Source organism: Sparus aurata, chromosome 19 (genome assembly GCF_900880675.1).
Source record: "Sparus aurata chromosome 19, fSpaAur1.1, whole genome shotgun sequence".
In the NCBI taxonomy this organism is placed as follows: domain Eukaryota; kingdom Metazoa; phylum Chordata; class Actinopteri; order Spariformes; family Sparidae; genus Sparus; species Sparus aurata.
The window spans coordinates 27,216,882-27,235,924 of NC_044205.1; the positions used below are offsets into that span (position 1 = coordinate 27,216,882).

Here is a 19,043-nt window from a genome sequence, read left to right on the forward strand (position 1 = left end):
GTAATTATTGAGGCGTACAGTCTGCAGTCGGAACTTTGTATTGATATGGGTCTGTATGAACTACACTCAGATTTATCTTCATCTTTGGGATTATGGAGATTATTTCTTGTCTCCAGGATTTTGGTGTTTCTCCACCTTTAAGTGTAAAACTGAAGCATTTCAATAATACTGCTGTTAGTATCTCTCTGAATGTGTTGCACCGTTCAGCTGGGTATCCATCCACACCTGGTATCTTAACTGTAGTCTTGATATGACATTATCTAATTCTTGTTTTGTTATCTCACCTGTCATTACTTTATCATGTTCTGTTCCAATGGATGGCAGGTCCAGTGAGTTCACAAAATGTGTAATGCTTGCAGAATCTACACTATCTGGTTGTGTGTACAAGAACTTAAACCATTTTCAAAGCAGTGTTGTTTTTCTTTTAGCTTGTTACACATTTTGACAGATTGTGTATCTTTGATTTTATGAATGGACCTTTCATCCTGTTGCCTTCTTATCCTCCAAGATAATAGTTTTTTAGCTCTTGGTCCATTGTCATAATATCTTTGTTTGGTGAATCTAAGTTTCATCTCCTCTTGACTGTCACATAATTTGTTCAAGTTTTGTCTGGTCACTTTTATCTGCTCTAATAATCGGGGGTCATTTTGTTCCATATGTTTAATTTCTTGGTCTTTGAGTTCTTGTAGTTTTTTATTTGTTTCTGCTTTTCCTTCTTTTTAATAGAAAACCACATTATGAGTTTTCCCCTGATTACTGCTTTGACTGCATCACACATGTTAGTTGTGGAAACTTCATCACTATAATTCATTATTATGGATTTCATCTTGTCGGTTTCCATTATGTAAACTTGCAAACTTCTTATACAATATCTCAGCTGTTTGCTTGTTTGTAGTTGCCAGATATTCACCATCTACCAGCACTGGAATTTTAACATTTGTCCTTTTCCCACTCATCTGTTAAACCATTGCCCAAATGTCACCAAGTTTAATTTCACATCAGGTTTCAGATCAGTCACAACTTTCTTGAACTCTTGTCAGTTGGCAATTAAGCTTCTGTCATTCCACTGTAGGATATGGACTACCATGAGGATGATACTAATTACCTTGAGACAGTCCATCATAGTTAGTCAGGTTCAACATTTCATGTATCAGTTCAGCTGTATTTTCTTTAAACCCCAGGATCTCTACAGCTACCTCAACAACTGTCTTGATTATATCACTTTTCCTCTTTTGCTGCATTGCAACATTCACAGTCTTGCAGATTAAAGCAACAAAACTAATTTTGTCCACAATCAGTGTGTCTTCATTAATATGCATCTATGAATGGATTTGGTGTAGGAAGCAGAATCTCTTCTCGTTGGTTCTCAGACTCTCTTGCACTATTCATCACGTGCACAGCACTGAGTCTGGCTCGCTCACTTTCCTTTACTTTTTACCTGCGTCGCTATAAGACACCTGGTTTGTTACTTTATATTTCTGCACCTCTCTGGCTTGCCTTTGAACAGGACTCCCTCCATAAGCAGCTCTATGTTCACCACCACAGTTACAGCATCTGATTTTTGTGTCTTGGCCACACTTTCCATATTCATGTTCACCTGCACATCTTAGTTTTCCTTCACATTGTCCTGCAGTGTGTCCCATTCTCTGACACTTGAAACATGGTAATGGTGCCGGGATAAACTCTCTCACATCACAGCTCAAATATCCCATTCTTACTTTCTTACACTCACTGTTTTCAAACTGGAGGACGACTGACAGACTGTCTGATTTCAGGCACTTTCTTTGTGTTTGCAGCTTTCACCATCTTTCCCTCTTTTACTTCTTGAGCTATCTCATCCATCAACATTGCCAAAGGAACATCATGAATAACACCTCTAAGCTTTGATCATTTTCCTGGGATGTGAGCACTGATTTTGTCTCCATCTAATGTATCTGCTCTGAGGAACTGATCTCTTTGCATCTGATCTCAAGTATTTAGCAAACGTGATGTTCCACATTTCTTTTTCAGTTGCTTTTGTCAGTTTCAGTTGGTGAAAATGTTCCTCTTCTTTTTTGAACACTATCATTACTTTCCATTCTGTTTGTTCACTCTCCCTCCTCATGTTGTCCTCCTTAGTTTTTTAACCATGTCGCCGCCTCCAAGCCAGAAGCTGCACTACCAGAGCTGTCACTGCTATCTGTCCTCTTTCTACTGACATCCTGCCATGGCATAATATCACTATCTCCATCCGTACTGTCACCCATGATGGTTACAGTCACTGTACAGTTCCTGCTAATCCACCAATACTCTGTTCACTTCTCTCTCGCAATCTCGTTCTCCAAACAATTCTCTCTCACACCTTCTTACCTCTTTCCATTTCTTCTTCTGTGGTCTCAGCCTTCCTTAGTTTATACTTCCACATATACTTTATGATAAAACTGGTGTGTAAAGTTCTCCAAAATGCTGAAAGAACCGGATCCTTCTGGGAGCTCTCAGATTATGCTACCATCAGTCTCGACGCCATAATAACTGTAAATCTCACATCTACTTTACTTTTTTTTTATTTTCATTTTTTTAGGAAAAGTGGAGTCAGAAAATCAAATCATCTTGAGTTTAAACTATTCAGTCAGTATAAGCATCATATAGCTTCATAAATCTATCATTATCATTTATTTAAAAAACTTGACATCCAGTGTGGATGTTTGTTGTTATATGAAGGTTTTAAATGTGCAGCTCCACATTAAGATACTCAGTGAGGATCAGTATAATATCAGCCTGATGTCTGCAGTTTAGTGTCACCACAACTTTCACATCATCTTAATCTGAGCACAGAAGTAAAACATGTTGTCTGACCTCAGAGTCTCCAGTCTGCAGTCTGGACTCTCCTTCAGATCACACAGCAGCTTTATGTCTGAATCCTTCAGGTTGTAGTTTCCTCTCAGGTCCAGCTCTCTCAGATGGGAGGGGTTGGACTTCAGAGCTGAGGCCAGAGAAGCACAGCTGATCTCTGACAAACTGCAGCCCTCCAATCTGAATAAAGAATAAATGATGTAAGTTTAGAAGACAATGTTCCTGCTTGAAATCATTCAGTGATTAATAATCTGTTCAAAAAGAAAATGAGAAAATGGAAACTCCAAACATCTGAACCCAACAGGACACAGGTTAAAACCTCTAAAATACAAAAGGTGACAAAGAACTCTCATTAATATTAATGACAACGTGCTGCTGCTTCAATAAAGACGTCGTGACTTCACCTCTTAAACTCTGCAGCTCCACCAGTGGCTCCATCTATACAAACTCATGTTGTGAAGCCAAACTAATAAAAACTCACTAAAACTGATTTTAGATTCAATTCAAGATCACAAAGTTTCCAAACATGCAAATATGTCAGAATGAATTCTAGGGAAATGTTAACAAAAGTAAATCCATAAAATCAAAGTCTCTTCAGTTTGAACTAGTGTGAGTATCATATAGTTTTATAAAACTGATGGAAAAAGAAAATACTGAATATTTGTTGTTGTCTGTTCGTTGAAACAGAGATAACTTATTAATCAATTATGTTTCTAATTTTATTATCACTTTCTTAAAAACATGATGTGGAATATAAGATGATGATCAAGAGTTGAAGAGGATCACAGTTAATTATTCAGTGTAGATTTTTCTCTTTTTATGAAGGTTTTAAATGTGCAGCTCAACACTGCTCTGCCACAGTCAATGGATTAAACCACTGTAAAAGAAAATAGAGTTTATCATTGAGATGGTCAGTGTGGATCAGTTTAATAGAAACTTAACATCAGGATGAATTCTGTGGAAGAGTAAACGAAATGCATTTACTGTATTTATTTATTCATTTTTTTATGAAAAGTAGAGTCAGAATATCAAATCATCTTCAGTTTAAACTATTCAGTCAGTATAAGCATCATATAGCTTCATAAATCTATCATTATCATTTATTTAAAAAACTTGACATCCAGTGTAGATGTTTGTTGTTATATGGAGGTTTTAAATGTGCAGCTCCACATTAAGATACTCAGTGAGGATCAGTATAATATCAGCCTGATGTCTGCAGTTTAGTGTCACCACAACTTTCACATCATCTTAATCTGAGCACAGAAGTAAAACATGTTGTCTGACCTCAGAGTCTCCAGTCTGCAGTCTGGACTCTGCAGAAAATCACACAGACAATTCACGTCTGAATCCTTCAGGTTGTTTCCACTCAGGTCCAGCTCTCTCAGGTGGGAGGGGTTGGACTTCAGAGCTGAGGCCAGAGAAGCACAGCTGATCTCTGACAACCTGCAGCTCCACAATCTGAATAAAGAATAAAATATGTAAGTTTAGAAGACAATGTTCCTGCTTGAAATCATTCAGTGATTAATAATCTGTTCAAAAAGAAAATGAGTAAAATGGAAACTCCAAACATCTGAACCCAACAGGACGCAGGTTAAAACCTCTAAAATACAAAAGGTGACAAAGAGCTCTCATTAATATTAATGACAATGTGCTGCTGCTTCAATAAAGACGTAGTGACTTCACCTCTTAAACTCTGCAGCTCCACCAGTGGCTCCATCTGTACAAACTCATGTTGTGAAGCCAAACTAATAAAAACTCACTAAAACTGATTTTAGATACAATTCAAGATCACAAAGTTTCCAAAGTTGCAAATATGTCAGGATGAATTCTGGGGAAATGCGGACAAAAGTAAATCCATAAGTCAAAGTCTCTTCAGTTTGAACTAGTGTGAGTATCATATAGTTTTATGAAACTGATAGAAAAAGAAAATACTGAATATTTGTTGTTGTCTGCTCGTTGACACAGAGATAACTTTTTGATTAAATGTGTTCCCATATTTTATTATCACTTTCTTTTAAAAAAAGATGTTGAATATAAGATGACGAAGAAGAGTTGAAGAGGATCACAGTGAATTATCCAGTGTAGATTTTTCATTTTTCTCTTCATATTATCTTTTTTTGCGGGTAAAAGTGGAGTCAGAAAATAAAATAATCCAATTATTCCGTCAGTTTAAACATCATAGAGCTTCATAAATCTGAACGGCAGTGCAGAGTACCCGGCCTTCTTGGAGGCCCTGGGAGGGGTACTGGAGAGTGCACCAACCGGGGACTCCTGAGGCAGCTGACGTGTACCGGCTGGCCAAGCGTGCGGCAGCACGGGCGGTTGCGGAAGCAAAATTTGGGTCTGGGAAAAGTTCAGGGAGGCCATGGAGGAGGACTACCGGTCAGCCTCGAGAAAATTCTGGCAAACCCTCCAGTGCCTCAGGAGGGGAAAGCAGCCCACCACCAACACTGTTTAAGGTGGAAGTGGGGAGCTGTTGACCTCGACTGGGGATATTGTTGGGCGGTGGAAGGAATACTTCGAGGATCTCCTCAATCCCACTGACATGCCTCCCATAGAGGAAGCAGAGGCTGGGGACTCAGAGGTGGATTCATTCATCACCCAAGCCGAAGTCAGTGAGGTAGTCCGGAAGCTCCTCAGTGGCAAAACACTGGGGGTGGATGAGATCCGCGTCACTCATGGCATTCTGTGGGAGGTGCTCTGGGAGTACGGGGTCGGAGGCCCTCTGCTAAGGGCTGTACGGTCCCTGTACAAATGGAGCAGGAGCTTGGTTCGCATTGCCGGCAGTAAGTCAGACCTGTTCCCAGTGCTTGTTGGACTCCAGCAGGGCTGCCCTTTGTCACCGGTTCTGTTCATTATTTTCATGGACTGAATTTCGAGGCGCAGTCAGGGCCGGAGGGGATCTGGTTCAGGAGCCACTGGATTCCATCTCTGATTTTTGCGGACAATGTTGTCTTGCCACCTCCGGCATGTCCTGGGGTGGTTTGCAGCTGAGTGTGAAGCAGCTGGGATGAAAATCAGCACCTCCAAGTCTGACACCATGGTTGTCGACCGGAAAAAGGTGGCTTGCTACCTCCGGGTTGGGTGAGAGTTCTTGGAGTTCAAGTATCTTGTCTTGTTCACAAGTGAGGGAAGGATGGAGCGTGAGATTGACAGGCGGATTGGTGCAGCAGCTGCAGTAATGCAGACGTTGTATCGGTCTGCCGTGGTGAAGAGAGAGCTGAGTCGAAAGGCGAAGCTCTCAATTTACTGGTCAATCTACCTTCCTACCCTCACCTATGGTCTTGAACTTTGGGTTGTGACCGAAAGAATAAGATCCCGGATACAAGCGAGAAAAGAATTTCCTCCGCAGGGTGGTGGGGCGCTCCCTTAGGGATAGGGTGAGGAGCTCTATAATCCAGGAGGAGCTCGGAGTACAGCCGCTGCTCCTCCACATCGAGAGGAGCCAGCTGAGGTGGCTCGGGTATCTATATTGGATGTCCCCAGGACGCCTTCCGCGGGAGGTGTTCCTGGCATGCCACACCGGGAGGAGACCTCGAGGACTAAAGGAAGTGTCCAGGTAGAGGGAAGTCTATGTGTCCCTGCTCAGACAGCTGCCCCCGCGACCCGGCCCCGGATAAGCAGAAGAAAATGGATGGATGGATGGATGGATGGATGGATGGACGGATGGATGGATGGACGTTTAAAAGTTCTGTTACAGATTAAAATCAGATAGATAAACACTGCACAAGAGCAAAACACAAGAACTGACCTCAAGATCTGCAGTCTACAGTTTGGACTCTTCAGTCCTGCACCCAGATTCACTCCTGAATCCTTCATCTCCCTGTTGTTACTCAGGTCCAGCTCTCTCAGATGGGAGGGGTTGGACTTCAGAGCTGAGACCAGAGAAGCACAGCTGATCTCTGACAAACTGCAGTCATTCAGTCTGAATAAAGAATAAATGATTTAGATATAGATCCATTTATTTTCCAATCAATGTTCAGTTGTTCAATGTTCAGTGTTATTGTGTTATTGTGGATCATCATATTGTAATGTCAGCCTTCTACAGACATAATCTAAATGTCACCACATTCATGTCAACACAGATGATCAACATGCTGCTGAACTCTTCACCCTCTTTAACACCTGTCCCAACACTACAGTATCCATAACAACATGAATCCAATTAGAGTACAGACTGAATTCTACTGACAAACTGAGTTTTGTTCAGACAAACACAGACAACAAGAAAAGTAAAGGATGTTTAAAAGTTCTGTTACGGATTTAAATCAGGTAGATAAACACTGCACAAAAGCAAAACACAAGAACTGACCTCAAGATCTCCAGTCTGCAGTTTGGACTCTTCAGTCCTGCACACAGCCGCTTCACTCCTGAATCCTTCAGCTTGTTCTTAATCAGGTCCAGCTCTCTCAGATGGGAGGGGTTGGACTTCAGAGCTGAGGCCACGACTTCACAGTCAGTCTCTGAGAGTCCGCAATCAGAAAGTCTGTGATGACAGAGAAAATAAAACTGAAGATCAAAAAAATCTGACACATTATCTACAAAACAGACATGAACACATTTGGCTGTAGCTCAGCTGGTCAGTTGTTCAGCCTGAGCTGGTCAGTCATTGATCACAAGGTTTGTGGATTGAAACTTGAGCTCCTCCTGTCCACATGTCAAAGTACTCTTGAGCAAACTAATGATCCCTCAATGGCAGCTTTAGATAAAAGTGTCTCCCAAACAAGGTGATGTGATTTGTGTCTGTTAAACTTTATCTGAACATGATGTCCACCGAGTGCTACAATCACTTGAGGTTGGAACAGCACTGGTATGTATTTGATCCTGCCTGCTCTCCTAACTCCCACCACCAACTTACACGTGTGTGTGTCTGTATATAATAAGAACAATAAACAGGTACATTATAGAAGGGGGCTGCCCCCAAATAGTCAACCAAAAACTCATTAGCCGACCAAAATTTTTATTGGTCGATTGGTCGCAGGAAAAAAAAAAAACACATTTGGAGCCGTGTCTTGTCAAAATTAAGTCAAAATCTATGTGACTGGCGACTGGCCTGTGTATAAAAGGCTGGAGGGGTTTTAATTTGAAGGGCCAGACACAGGAAGTCGTGACAGTCACTTAGGGCGTTTTCACACCTATAGTTCGTTTGCTCTGGTCCGAATGAGGGACCAACTTGTTACAGTGTTGCATATTGCCTCGAGTTTGGTTTGTGTTCACACAGCAGCATTTACAAGTGGACCAAAATGTGTGATGCGCGAGGAAACTGCTCTCCAATTGGTCTAAATTTCGAAAACGAGGCAGCAATTCAGCCGAATTTAGCACCGAGCAGACAGGAAGTCAAGCACTGAAACAACAACAATTTGACATCCGGTTACTTTTCAAAATAAAACACTCTGTGTTTACACCAGCACACAAATCTCAAAAAAGAGACAAACAGAAGCTCTTCTTCTGATCCTTCGGCCGGGAACACTTCGTGTTGTTGTTTTTATGACACAGACCTATAATTGCGGTCGCAAGTGATCATGTGATTATCGCGGGAACTCCTTGGCCTTGCGACGCCAGCTGCCTACCGTACTGCACCGTGTCCGACTCAAAACGCAACCGGGGGTTACCGGACAGCGGAGCAAAACACCTGATCTGGCCATAACGCAGCGGACACGTATCCAGTGGAAATTCGGGGTTAAGCACTGATGCTTCCTGCAGTTGGGTCGGATCGAGTTTGAATCATGTTCTCGCCACAAACGAACTGTACCAGAGTTTGTTTGGAACCGGACCGAGACCACCTCTTCAACAAGGTCTCGGTCCGGTTGTTTTGTTCCGCACCCGAATGCGATTGATGTGTTCACACCTTCCCAAACGAAGTGCACCAAGGGGGTAAACGCTCCAGGGTTCGATTTAACCGAACTAAACAAGGCAGGTGTGAAAACGCCATTACTGTCAGTGTTTATTTTTTAACATGGCAGGTCTCTTCGACATCGCGGTTAGACAGTTAACAATTAATAGCCAACCATGTCGGGAAGGATGTCTGAAATATGGGATCATTTTGAAAAGGAGAATGTTGACCCCAAGAAGGTGACATGCAAACTTTGCAATAAAAACTTCACCTAGCACTCCTCCACGACGAACATGATGTAACACCTTAAACATGTAAGTAGCCTAGCTACCTGCCCATGGCGGCCCGAACGTTTGAAAGTGAGATAAATACATTTTATTATTGTTATGTGCGCTAGTGTTAGACTATTTTCTGACACATTTAGAATTAGAATCTGAAACAATTTGCTAGTGTCATTAACAGGCGGCAGACTTGTAGCACACGGCTGTGTCATAATTTTATGTTAAATAATTTCTGTCCCTGAGGCTAGTATACTTGGGGGGAAAAAATTAATGGATATATATATATGCGTCAATTAGTCGACTAATCGCTCTAACTGACGACCACTGGTCGACCAAGAAAATCCTTGGTCGGGGGCAGCCCTAAAAATAAGACTGCTGTGATAAAATGACTGTAAAACTGATCTTCCATCACTTGAAGAGTGAGAAAATGGTAGATGTTTTTTCTTTTAGATATTTATAGTGAAAAACAAAAAATCAGATTTAACTTGTCTGAGTTTTATAGAGCTGAACTTTCAGATTGTGCATGTGTGTAACGTGTGGATCTTTAATACTGATGACGTCAGCTCAACATTGTTTTATAATGTAATAAACACACAATGATAATCACATCTGGACTCACAGAGCCTTCCTGCAGTTCCTCACAGCTGGAATCAATCTCTGTCGTCCCTCTGGAGATGCGTTGTACTTCTTCAGGTCAAACTCATCCAGAACCTCCTCTGACATCTGCAGCATGTAGGCCAGAGCTGAGCAGTGGATCAGAGAGAGTTTCTTCTTTGATCTGTTCTCTGACTTCAGGAACTCTTGGATCTCCTGATGGACTGAGTGGTCGTTCATCTCCATCAGACAGTGGAAGATGTTGATGCTTCTGTCAGGAGAGATATTAGTCTTTCTTCTCTTCTTCATGTTGTTGATGGCTCTCTGGATGAGTTCTGGACTGTTGTCTGTCTGACCCAGCAGACCTCCTAAGAGTCTCTGATTGGACTCCAGAGAGAGGCCATGAAGGAAGCGAACAAACAGGTCCAGGTGGCCATTTTTACTTTCAAGGGATTTCGTCATTACTCTGTTCAGGAAGTCATCCAGTGTTGAATCAACATTTTTTTTTCTCAGAAAAGCCTTCAGTACCTTTGTGTCCCTGTTGGTGTAACAGTGGAACATGTAGACTGCAGCCAGAAACTCCTGAACGCTCAGATGAACAAAGCAGTAGACTGTTTTCTGGAAGATCACACTCTCTCTTCTGAAGATCTCTGTACAAACTCCTGAGTACACCGAGGCCTCTGTGACATTAAGACCACAGCGCTCCAGGTCTTCTTGGTAAAACATGATGTTTCCTGTCTCCAGATGTTCAAACGCCAGCCTCCCCAGCTTCAGAAGAACTTCCCTGTCAGCCTCCGTCAGCTCCTGTGGACTCGTCTCACGTCCCTCATGGTACTTCTGCTTCTTCCTCGTTGTCTGAACCAGCAGGAAGTGTGAGTACATGTCAGTCAGGGTCTTGGGCAGCTCTCCTCTCTGGTCTGTAGTCAACATGTGGTCCAGAACTGTAGCAGTGATCCAGCAGAAGACTGGGATCAGACACATGATGTGGAGGCTCCTGGAGGTCTTGATGTGTGAGATGATTCTGCTGGACAGATCTTCATCACTGAACCTCCTCCTGAAGTACTCCTCCTTCTGGACGTCAGTGAAGCCTCGTACTTCTGTTACCCTGTCCACACATGAAGGAGGGATCTGATTGGCTGCTGCAGGTCTGGAAGTGATCCAGACGAGAGCCGAGGGAAGCAGCTTCCCCTGGATGAGGTTTGTCAGCAGCACGCTGACTGATGACTTCTGTGTGACATCAGACACGACCTCATGGTTCTTGAAATCCAGTGAAAGTCTGCTTTCATCCAGGCCGTCAAAGATGAAGAGAAGTTTACAGACAGCGAGCTTCTCTGCTGTCACCTTCTGTAATGTTGGATGGAAAACATGGAGCAGCCTGAGAAGACTGTACTGCTCATCTCTGATCAGGTTCAGCTCCCTGAACGACAGCAGAACCAGCAGACTGACATCTTGGTTTTCGGAGCCCTCTGCCCAGTCCAGAGTGAACTTCTGCACCGAGAAGGTTTTTCCAACTCCAGCGACGCCGTTGGTCAGAACCACTCTGATGCGTCTCTGTTGGTCAGGTGAGGCTTTAAAGATGTCACAGCACCTGATTGGAGTGTCATGGTGGGTCTCCATCTTGGAAACTGTGTCTAGCTGTCTCACCTCATGTTGGGTATTAACCTCTTCACTCTGTCCCTCTGTGATGTAGAGCTCAGTGTAGATCCTGTTGAGGAGGGTTCCACTTCCTGTTTCATCACTTCCTGTTTCACTTCCTTCAGTCACACGTTCACATCTCCTCCTCAGACTGATCTTGTGTTCATCTAACACCTCCTGCAGACCAAAGTTCACTAAACAAGGGGAGAAAAGTGAGACAAAACAAAACACAACGACAATTGAAAATGCACATTATTTTCAAGAATATATAAAGCCCATCAACCCTCTGTTATTTGTTGTTGGTGTTGATTTACACTGATCAAAAATATAAAGGCAACACTTTTGTTTTTGCTCCCATTTTTCATGAGCTGAACTCAAAGATTTAAAACTTTTTTTTTTATACACAAAAGAACCATTTCTCTCAAATCTTGTTCACAAATCTGTCTAAATCTGTTAGTGAGCACTTCTCATTTGCCGAGATAATCCATCCCATCTAACAGGTGTGGCATATTAATATGCTGATTAGACGGCACGAATATTGTACTGGTGTGCCTTAGGCTGGCCACAACAAAAGGCCATTCTCAAATCAATGTATGGTGGTGGAACGAGCTCCAGACTGAGATCGGGAGAGCAGGAACTGTGCACTTCTTCAGCCTGAACACTTATTAGAAGGCATTCAGTTTATTTGCTGAAGCTGATGTTCCTGCTTGATTCTTGTGATTTGGGAGTTTGTATCCACGTGGTTGAATGCACTGACTGCAAGTCTTTAAATAAACAGAATAACATGTAGCAGGTGACATTTTTAATCAGTAGAGATGTAGAGTCTTACACTGAACACTGCTGGTCTGACCGGCTGGTCTTGTTCTGGATCTTTTTCCACACTGGGGACAGGAGGAGTCCCCTGATGAAGCAGACTGGTCCCAGTATGAGGTGATGCACTGCCTGCAGAACCAGTGTCCACAGCTGGTAGAGACTGGATCCTTCAGGACGTCCTGACACAAAGCACAGCTGCAGAGCTGCTCCTCCACACAAACATGACTCCTCTTCCTGTTAAGACAATTTTCAATAACTAATATTATTTGTTGAGTGTCGACAAGAGGTACAAAACTAACAATACTTATTACTTAATAAAATAAGATCCATTTCAGTTTGAAACATGATCTGCACTAATAGTTCTGCATTACAGTTATAAAAATCTTGGCATTTTGTTTCGTTTTCATTCTCAATGTATCATGTTTAACCAAGTCAGTTTACAATCTCTTATTGTGTGTCTGAGGGTCCAGGTTCAATACTGAACTCTAGAGGAAGATCTTTGGACCGGTCACTCCTCAAAGGCCAGTGGTCCTCAATAGGTGGCCCCCGGGCCGCATTCAGCCCGCCTGCCGCCTATTTGTGGCCCGCAAACTATTATTCCTTCACCATGTGTTTTGGTTGGGCCAGCACATGTATACCGGTACACAAACAATGTGTTACTGGGTCATTAACTGCCAGCGCAATATTTAACTTTCACTTTTGTTTTTGGAGCAGTTTGGATTTTACCGGCTGTAGGAGCCTATATTGCACAAAAATGGCGTGTTCCAAGATCACTGCTAAAAGAAAAGTGGACAGTGAAAATCGGCAATTCAAAGAAGAATGGACTAAAAAAAAAAATGCGTTCATTCTCCCTTCAACCAGCACAAGACCCATGTGGTTAATATTCCAGGAGAGAGACTACAGATGTGATGAAGATTTTCAATTTGAAACGGCATTATGAGACGAAGCATAGGAATTTGTCACATCCATGACACAACAACAAAAAGCAACAGAGCGCTCACTTAGAGACTTACAAACTTTGTTTTATCCAACTACTCTAATTTGTCAAAATGGAAATGACATTTTATCTTAGTTTGGATATTTGTTAAATATATATTAAATACATGGACCTTTGAGTCACTGAAAAAAATCTTTGTGGCCCTTTGAGATTTGTATTTGAGTACCCCTGTCATAGGAAGACAGCTGGATACTGGAGACTCTGCTCTCTGTCTGTTGCAAACACCAATATGGTTAAATTGGGGCTGTCAATCCATTAAAATAGTTAAATCTTGACATATTTATGTGTTGTTATTGTACCTCAGAGGGACATGTTTCAAGTTTTAACACTCAAAGTGGACAAACTTATACAAATGTATGTTCATTATTATTGCAACATCCAAAATAATGACACATACTGTGCAGAATAACTTCAGAAGTGCCGCACACCCAAAACATATACTGAAAGCGAAACATGACAAACTGAAGTCCAACACGCAACAACTGATGGTCCCACTGACCTGAATGTAACATTCCTTAGTAACACCAACACAATGTAGTGTCCCACTTCACACTGGTAAAGGTCAACTAAACAATGTTAACCCACCTGCAGGCTGTAGCCACACATTCAACATCAGTGGTGAGAGTTTGTCTCATGTACAGTTGTTCAGGCGTCTCTGTTACAAACTAAACAGTGTGGTCTGCCTGTGGTGAGGAGGAGGAGGAGGAGGAGGAGGAGGAGGGCTCTCTGCATCAGCTGAGTGCCAGCAAGTGTCCCCTGAGACTGGACGTACTCCAGTGGTAACTCAGTTCACATCAGCAGTTCATGTAAATAACTGTGTTCTTGTAGAGAGAACCATCTGGCAGGACTTTAAAGAAGGGCTGCAACGGTTAGTCGACGTAATCGATTACGTCAACAATAAAAATGTGTCGACACGAAATGTGTGCGTCGACGCGTCATATTTATTATTGTTATTATTATTTATCATTATTCGGAAAAAAAAAAAAAAGAAGATTTGAGCCGGAGCAAATCGCTTTAGCACTGCTACTAGAATGCGCACCACAGTGTGGCATAGAAGAAGAAGACGGTTCCGCAGAAGAAGAAGAACATGATGATGTCGGAACATGTTGAGGAGAGCAGGAAAGCGAAACCAAACACGTCCAAAGTTTAAGAAAATATTCGGGCGGTAACCTCACATCTTCAATATATGACATTAAATTTACGTGTGACTCTGTAGTAGAGCTCAGATCGAGCCCAAAAACATCAAACCCAACCCGACACCGTGCACGTTGAGTCCTGGCCCGTTACTCAGTAACGAGTAATCTACCGCGTTAATATGTCCAAGCCAGTAATTAGATTAAAGTTACTTACTCAAGTCACTGTGTGTTACTATTATTATGACATTTTCCTCAGTAAAAATATATATTTTTGCTTTCTTCTTTCGTCTCGAGGAGTGATGTCACGTGTGCGAAAAGTCACGTTTTCAGCATGAGGAGAACTCACGTGTACACAACGCAGCGACAAAACAACAATGGAGAGAGGAGAGAGATTTGCCCTTTTGTAGCAGCTGGAAATACAGTCATTATTTTGAAAAAATAGCCTACAAACCTACAAGCAAATCAAACTGAAATGGATTTGCATTTTTAAGACATATTCATCCATTAGTGTGCAACCAAAAAGTGATTTATTAAAGTTCATAGTTATTAAAAATGCAACAGATCTCGAATGACAACAACAAGTGTGGCTGTGCTGCCCCATGTGTCATCAGCCAAGAGGCCAGCTGGAGACGAGCTCTTTAATACATTCATTGGCTGATAATGTGTACAGATGTGAAGGGTGGCCAGTAAAATGATTCTAAGAAAATAAGTCAAATTTGCAAATAAGAGGTTTCTGTCTGACAGCAACGATATCAGTGATAATTCATGTGTAGGATATTAAGTCAGTAAACAGTAATAATATAAATTGGATAAAACACTGAATAGTAAACCTCCACTTAATGCAATGATTTATAACATAATAATTCATTTGTAAGATATGTAATCAATTAAAAACTGTAAAAATTAGTATTAATTAGTTCAGTTGACATATTAAACATTGTGTTTCAAAACAATGTTTTCAAATGCATGTTTCATGGGTTTTTAATTTGCTCTGAGAATATGAGGTAAAACCAAAGTAGAAACAGATGCTGCCAAAATAATCGTGACTAATCGACTACTCGAAAAAATAATCGATAGATTAGTCGACAACCAAAATAATCGTTTGTTGCAGCCCTACTTTAAAGCTTAACTTGCCTCTCAAAAGACTCTTTTCTTTATAAATTTCTGCTGAAGGAGCTTTGTTTCTGCTCACCATCCACAACGTCACTGCTGCATCACTTCCTGATTTCCCAAATAACGGGGCGGGCCGAGGGTCATAATGTGTGCACGATAATCAAGCTTTAAAACAATTAACTGCGTCAAGAAGAATTTACATTGACTCGTTATTATCGCAACAACATGTTTTTATTAATATCACATGAATCTTTGATAAATTCTCTGATGACAAAGTCATTCAGGAAGCTCTAAATACACAAACTGCTGCTGCTGTTGATAATTAGGAGGTTTGAAAGTTTGTTTCAGTTCTCTTAGTTTAGTTTACAGCTTATAGGAGACTGACAGCTGTCTGATACTCAGAGGAAGATTGTGACTGATTTATTTTTGTGTCAGAAAATTTTTTGCGCAAATACATCTTAATAGATTAACAGACAATAGACGTAAGCAGAAGCAGGTGAAAATGAGTCGATTCCTCTTACTGTGTGTGTGAGGGTCCATTACTGAAGAATAAAGGTTCATCTTTGGACCGGTCACTCCTCATAGACAGACAGCTGGATACTGGAGACTCTGCTCTCTGTCTGTAGAACTGAACTCTGCAACAACATGTTTATATTAATATCACATGAATCCTTGATCAATTCTCTGATGACAGCCAACTAGGGTGCCAAAAAGACAAAATGTTAGCAGTTAACATTTCTGCAAACTACGAATATGTCCAGATTTGTACATATAATAGGCTACATACCATACTGACATCTTACAGAACGTGTCATATCACATTATGATGACAAACGATATGATATATTTTACTGTTTTCAGGTATTTCAAGATAAAACATGTTAACTGATCCTCACCAGGTTAGTTTGTGCCTAAACTTAACAAAAACATAAACACAGTGTTGAGAAGTAAAAACTTGAAGATTGGACCTAAAGAAACTTAAAGTTGCTTCATCAACAAACAGAGTGTTAACAAGCCAGCATTCATTCTGGCTGTTGGGTTGTTGTTGAGGAAGCTTGAGATAAATGTTAGTAAAATGTCATATATAAATACAAAATCAACATCTGTTAAAGTAACTAAACATAAGTCACATGAATAAGTTGGTAGTTCTCTTACTGTGTGTCTGAGGGTCCATTACTGAAGAATAAAGGTTCATCTTTGGACCGGTCACTCCTCATAGACAGACAGCTGGATACTGGAGACTCTGCTCTCTGTCTGTAGAACTGAACTCTGCAACAACATGTTTTTATTAATAACACATGAATCCTTGATCAATTCTCTGATGACAGTCAACTAGGGTGCCAAAAAGACAAAATGTTAGCAGTTAACATTTCTGCAAACTACGAATATGTCCAGATTTGTACATGTAATAGGCTACATACCATACTGACATCTTACAGAACGTGTCATATCACAATATGATGACATACGATATGATATATTTTACTGTATTCAGGTATTTCAAGATAAAACATGATGTTAACTGATCCTCACCAGGTTAGTTTGTGCCTAAACTTAACAAAAACATAAACACAGTGATGAGAAGTGAAAACCTGAAGATTGGACCTAAAGAAACTTAAAGTTGCTTCATCAACAAACAGAATGTTAACAAGCCAGCATTTATTCTGGCTGTTGGGTTGTTGTTGAGGAAGCTTGAAATACATTTTAGTAGAAATGTTAATACATAAAAACAAAATTAACATCTGTAAAAGTAACTGAACATGAGTCATATGAATAAGTGAGTAGTTCTCTTACTGTGTGTCATGATACATTTTCTGATGACAAAGTCATGTAGGAAGCTCTAAACACACAAACTGCTGCTGCTGTTGATTATTAGGAGGTTTAAAAGTTTGTTTCAGTTCTCTTAGTTTAGTTTACAGCTTTTAGGTGACTGACAGCTGTCAGATACTCAGAGGAAGATTGTGACTGATTTATTTTTGTGTCAGGAATTTTACTCAGTAATCATAGTTTAGTAGAAAGTAGAGATGCACCGATCCAGTTTTTTCCGATCCAATCACGATACCGATACCTGGACTGAGCGTATCGGCCGATACCCGATACCGATCCGATACCGTTGTTGAATTAATAATAAACTGAATACCTTCCACCATGTGAAAGGGACTAAAGGCACCAGACTTTCCTAACTAAGACAAAATAATCAGTTACCGAACATTGTAAACATGTGTAACATTAATAATAATAATAATAATAATAATACATTTAATTTATATAGCACCTGTCAGGGTACCCAAGGACACACGTAACAAAGTGGAACAAACAAAACAAACAATGAATGTAGCGCCTGTCGGTCAGCACGGAGGGAAAACTAGCACCGAAGTCAGTAGCACCGTCCCTAAACAAACTAGCGTCTGGAGGCTCCGTGCACACAGCGGGGGCGACCATCCAGCATCGCTGCGAGCCGGGGAGACCGCAGCAGCAGAGGAGGAGACAAAGCAGCCCGGCGGTGAATAACCCTGAGGTTGTGGTGGAGGGAGGACCAACGGAGCAACGATGGACAGCCCAGGTGGTATTGCTAGTATAGGTAGGCTAACAGCTGATCAGTGAGACTAACAACTGATGGCGGGGCTACTAGCTAATCAGCGGAGAAATGTGACATGAGTAAGTGTGTAACGTCCTGCAAACAGGAATACAAAATAAAACATAGCAGCTGAACCTAAGAATAAACTAATAAAGAGTTGTGTCAAACAACAACTTGTGTTCTTCCAGCATGCGACACACTAACGCTGAAGAATGACGTAGGATGTGCTGTGACGGAGGGGAAAAAAAAAAAAAACCTGGATCGGCCATGGATCTGTTTCATTTTACCGATCTGCGATCCGGCCGTTTTGTCAATATCGGAGCCGATATCCGATCTTAATATCGGATCGGTGCACCCCTAGTAGAAAGTTTAGATTAACAAAAAATAAATATCGGCAGAAGCAGGTGAAAATGAGTCGATTCCTCTTACTGTGTGTCTGAGGGTCCATTACTGAAGAATAAAGGTTCCTCTTTGGACCGGTCACTCCTCATAGACAGACAGCTGGATACTGGAGACTCTGCTGTCTGTCTGTAGAACTGAACTCTGCAACAACATGTTTTTATTAATATCACATGAATCTTTGATAACTTCTCTGAAGACAAAGTAATTTTAATAGGCTACATACCATACTGACATCTTACAGAACGTGTCATATCACATTATGATGACATACAATATGATATATTTTACTGTATTCAGGTATTTCAAGATAAAACATGTTAACTGATCCTCACCAGGTTAGTTTGTGCCTAAACTTAACAAAAACATAAACACAGTGTTGAGAAGTGAAAACTTGAAGATTGGACCTAAAGAAACTTAAAGTTGCTTCATCAACAAACAGAATGTTAACAAGCCAGCATTCATTCTGGCTGTTGGGTTGTTGTTGAGGAAGCTTGAGATAAATGTTAGTAAAATGTCATATATAAATACAAAATCAACATCTGTTAAAGTAACTAAACATAAGTCACATGAATAAGTTGGCAGTTCTCTTACTGTGTGTCTGAGGGTCCATTACTGAAGAATAAAGGAGGATCTTTGGACCGGTCACTCCTCATAGACAGACAGCTGGATACTGGAGACTCTGCTGTCTGTCTGTAGAACTGAACTCTGCAACAACATGGTTTTATTTATATCACATGAATCTTTGATAAATTCTCTGAAGACAAAGTCATTTAGGAAGTTCTAAATACACAAACTGCTGCTGCTGTTGATAATTAGGAGGCTTAAAAGT

The 19,043-nt window shown here is 41.1% G+C and overlaps 1 protein-coding gene across 1 annotated transcript in view; it reads right to left on the reverse strand.

The window, feature by feature from the left end:
• Positions 1 to 19,043, reverse strand: part of LOC115569875 (NACHT, LRR and PYD domains-containing protein 12-like) — a 152,657-nt gene that overhangs the window by 132,439 nt on the left and 1,175 nt on the right. The window contains exons 3-11 of the mRNA XM_030398074.1: positions 18,806 to 18,919; positions 18,242 to 18,355; positions 16,390 to 16,503; positions 15,756 to 15,869; positions 12,026 to 12,222; positions 9,566 to 11,369; positions 7,145 to 7,318; positions 4,117 to 4,290; positions 2,836 to 3,012 (exon numbers count right to left, since the gene is read on the reverse strand). Coding sequence (XP_030253934.1) covers positions 2,836 to 3,012; positions 4,117 to 4,290; positions 7,145 to 7,318; positions 9,566 to 11,369; positions 12,026 to 12,222; positions 15,756 to 15,869; positions 16,390 to 16,503; positions 18,242 to 18,355; positions 18,806 to 18,919 — 2,982 coding nt within the window. The remainder of the gene's footprint in view (positions 1 to 2,835; positions 3,013 to 4,116; positions 4,291 to 7,144; positions 7,319 to 9,565; positions 11,370 to 12,025; positions 12,223 to 15,755; positions 15,870 to 16,389; positions 16,504 to 18,241; positions 18,356 to 18,805; positions 18,920 to 19,043) is intronic.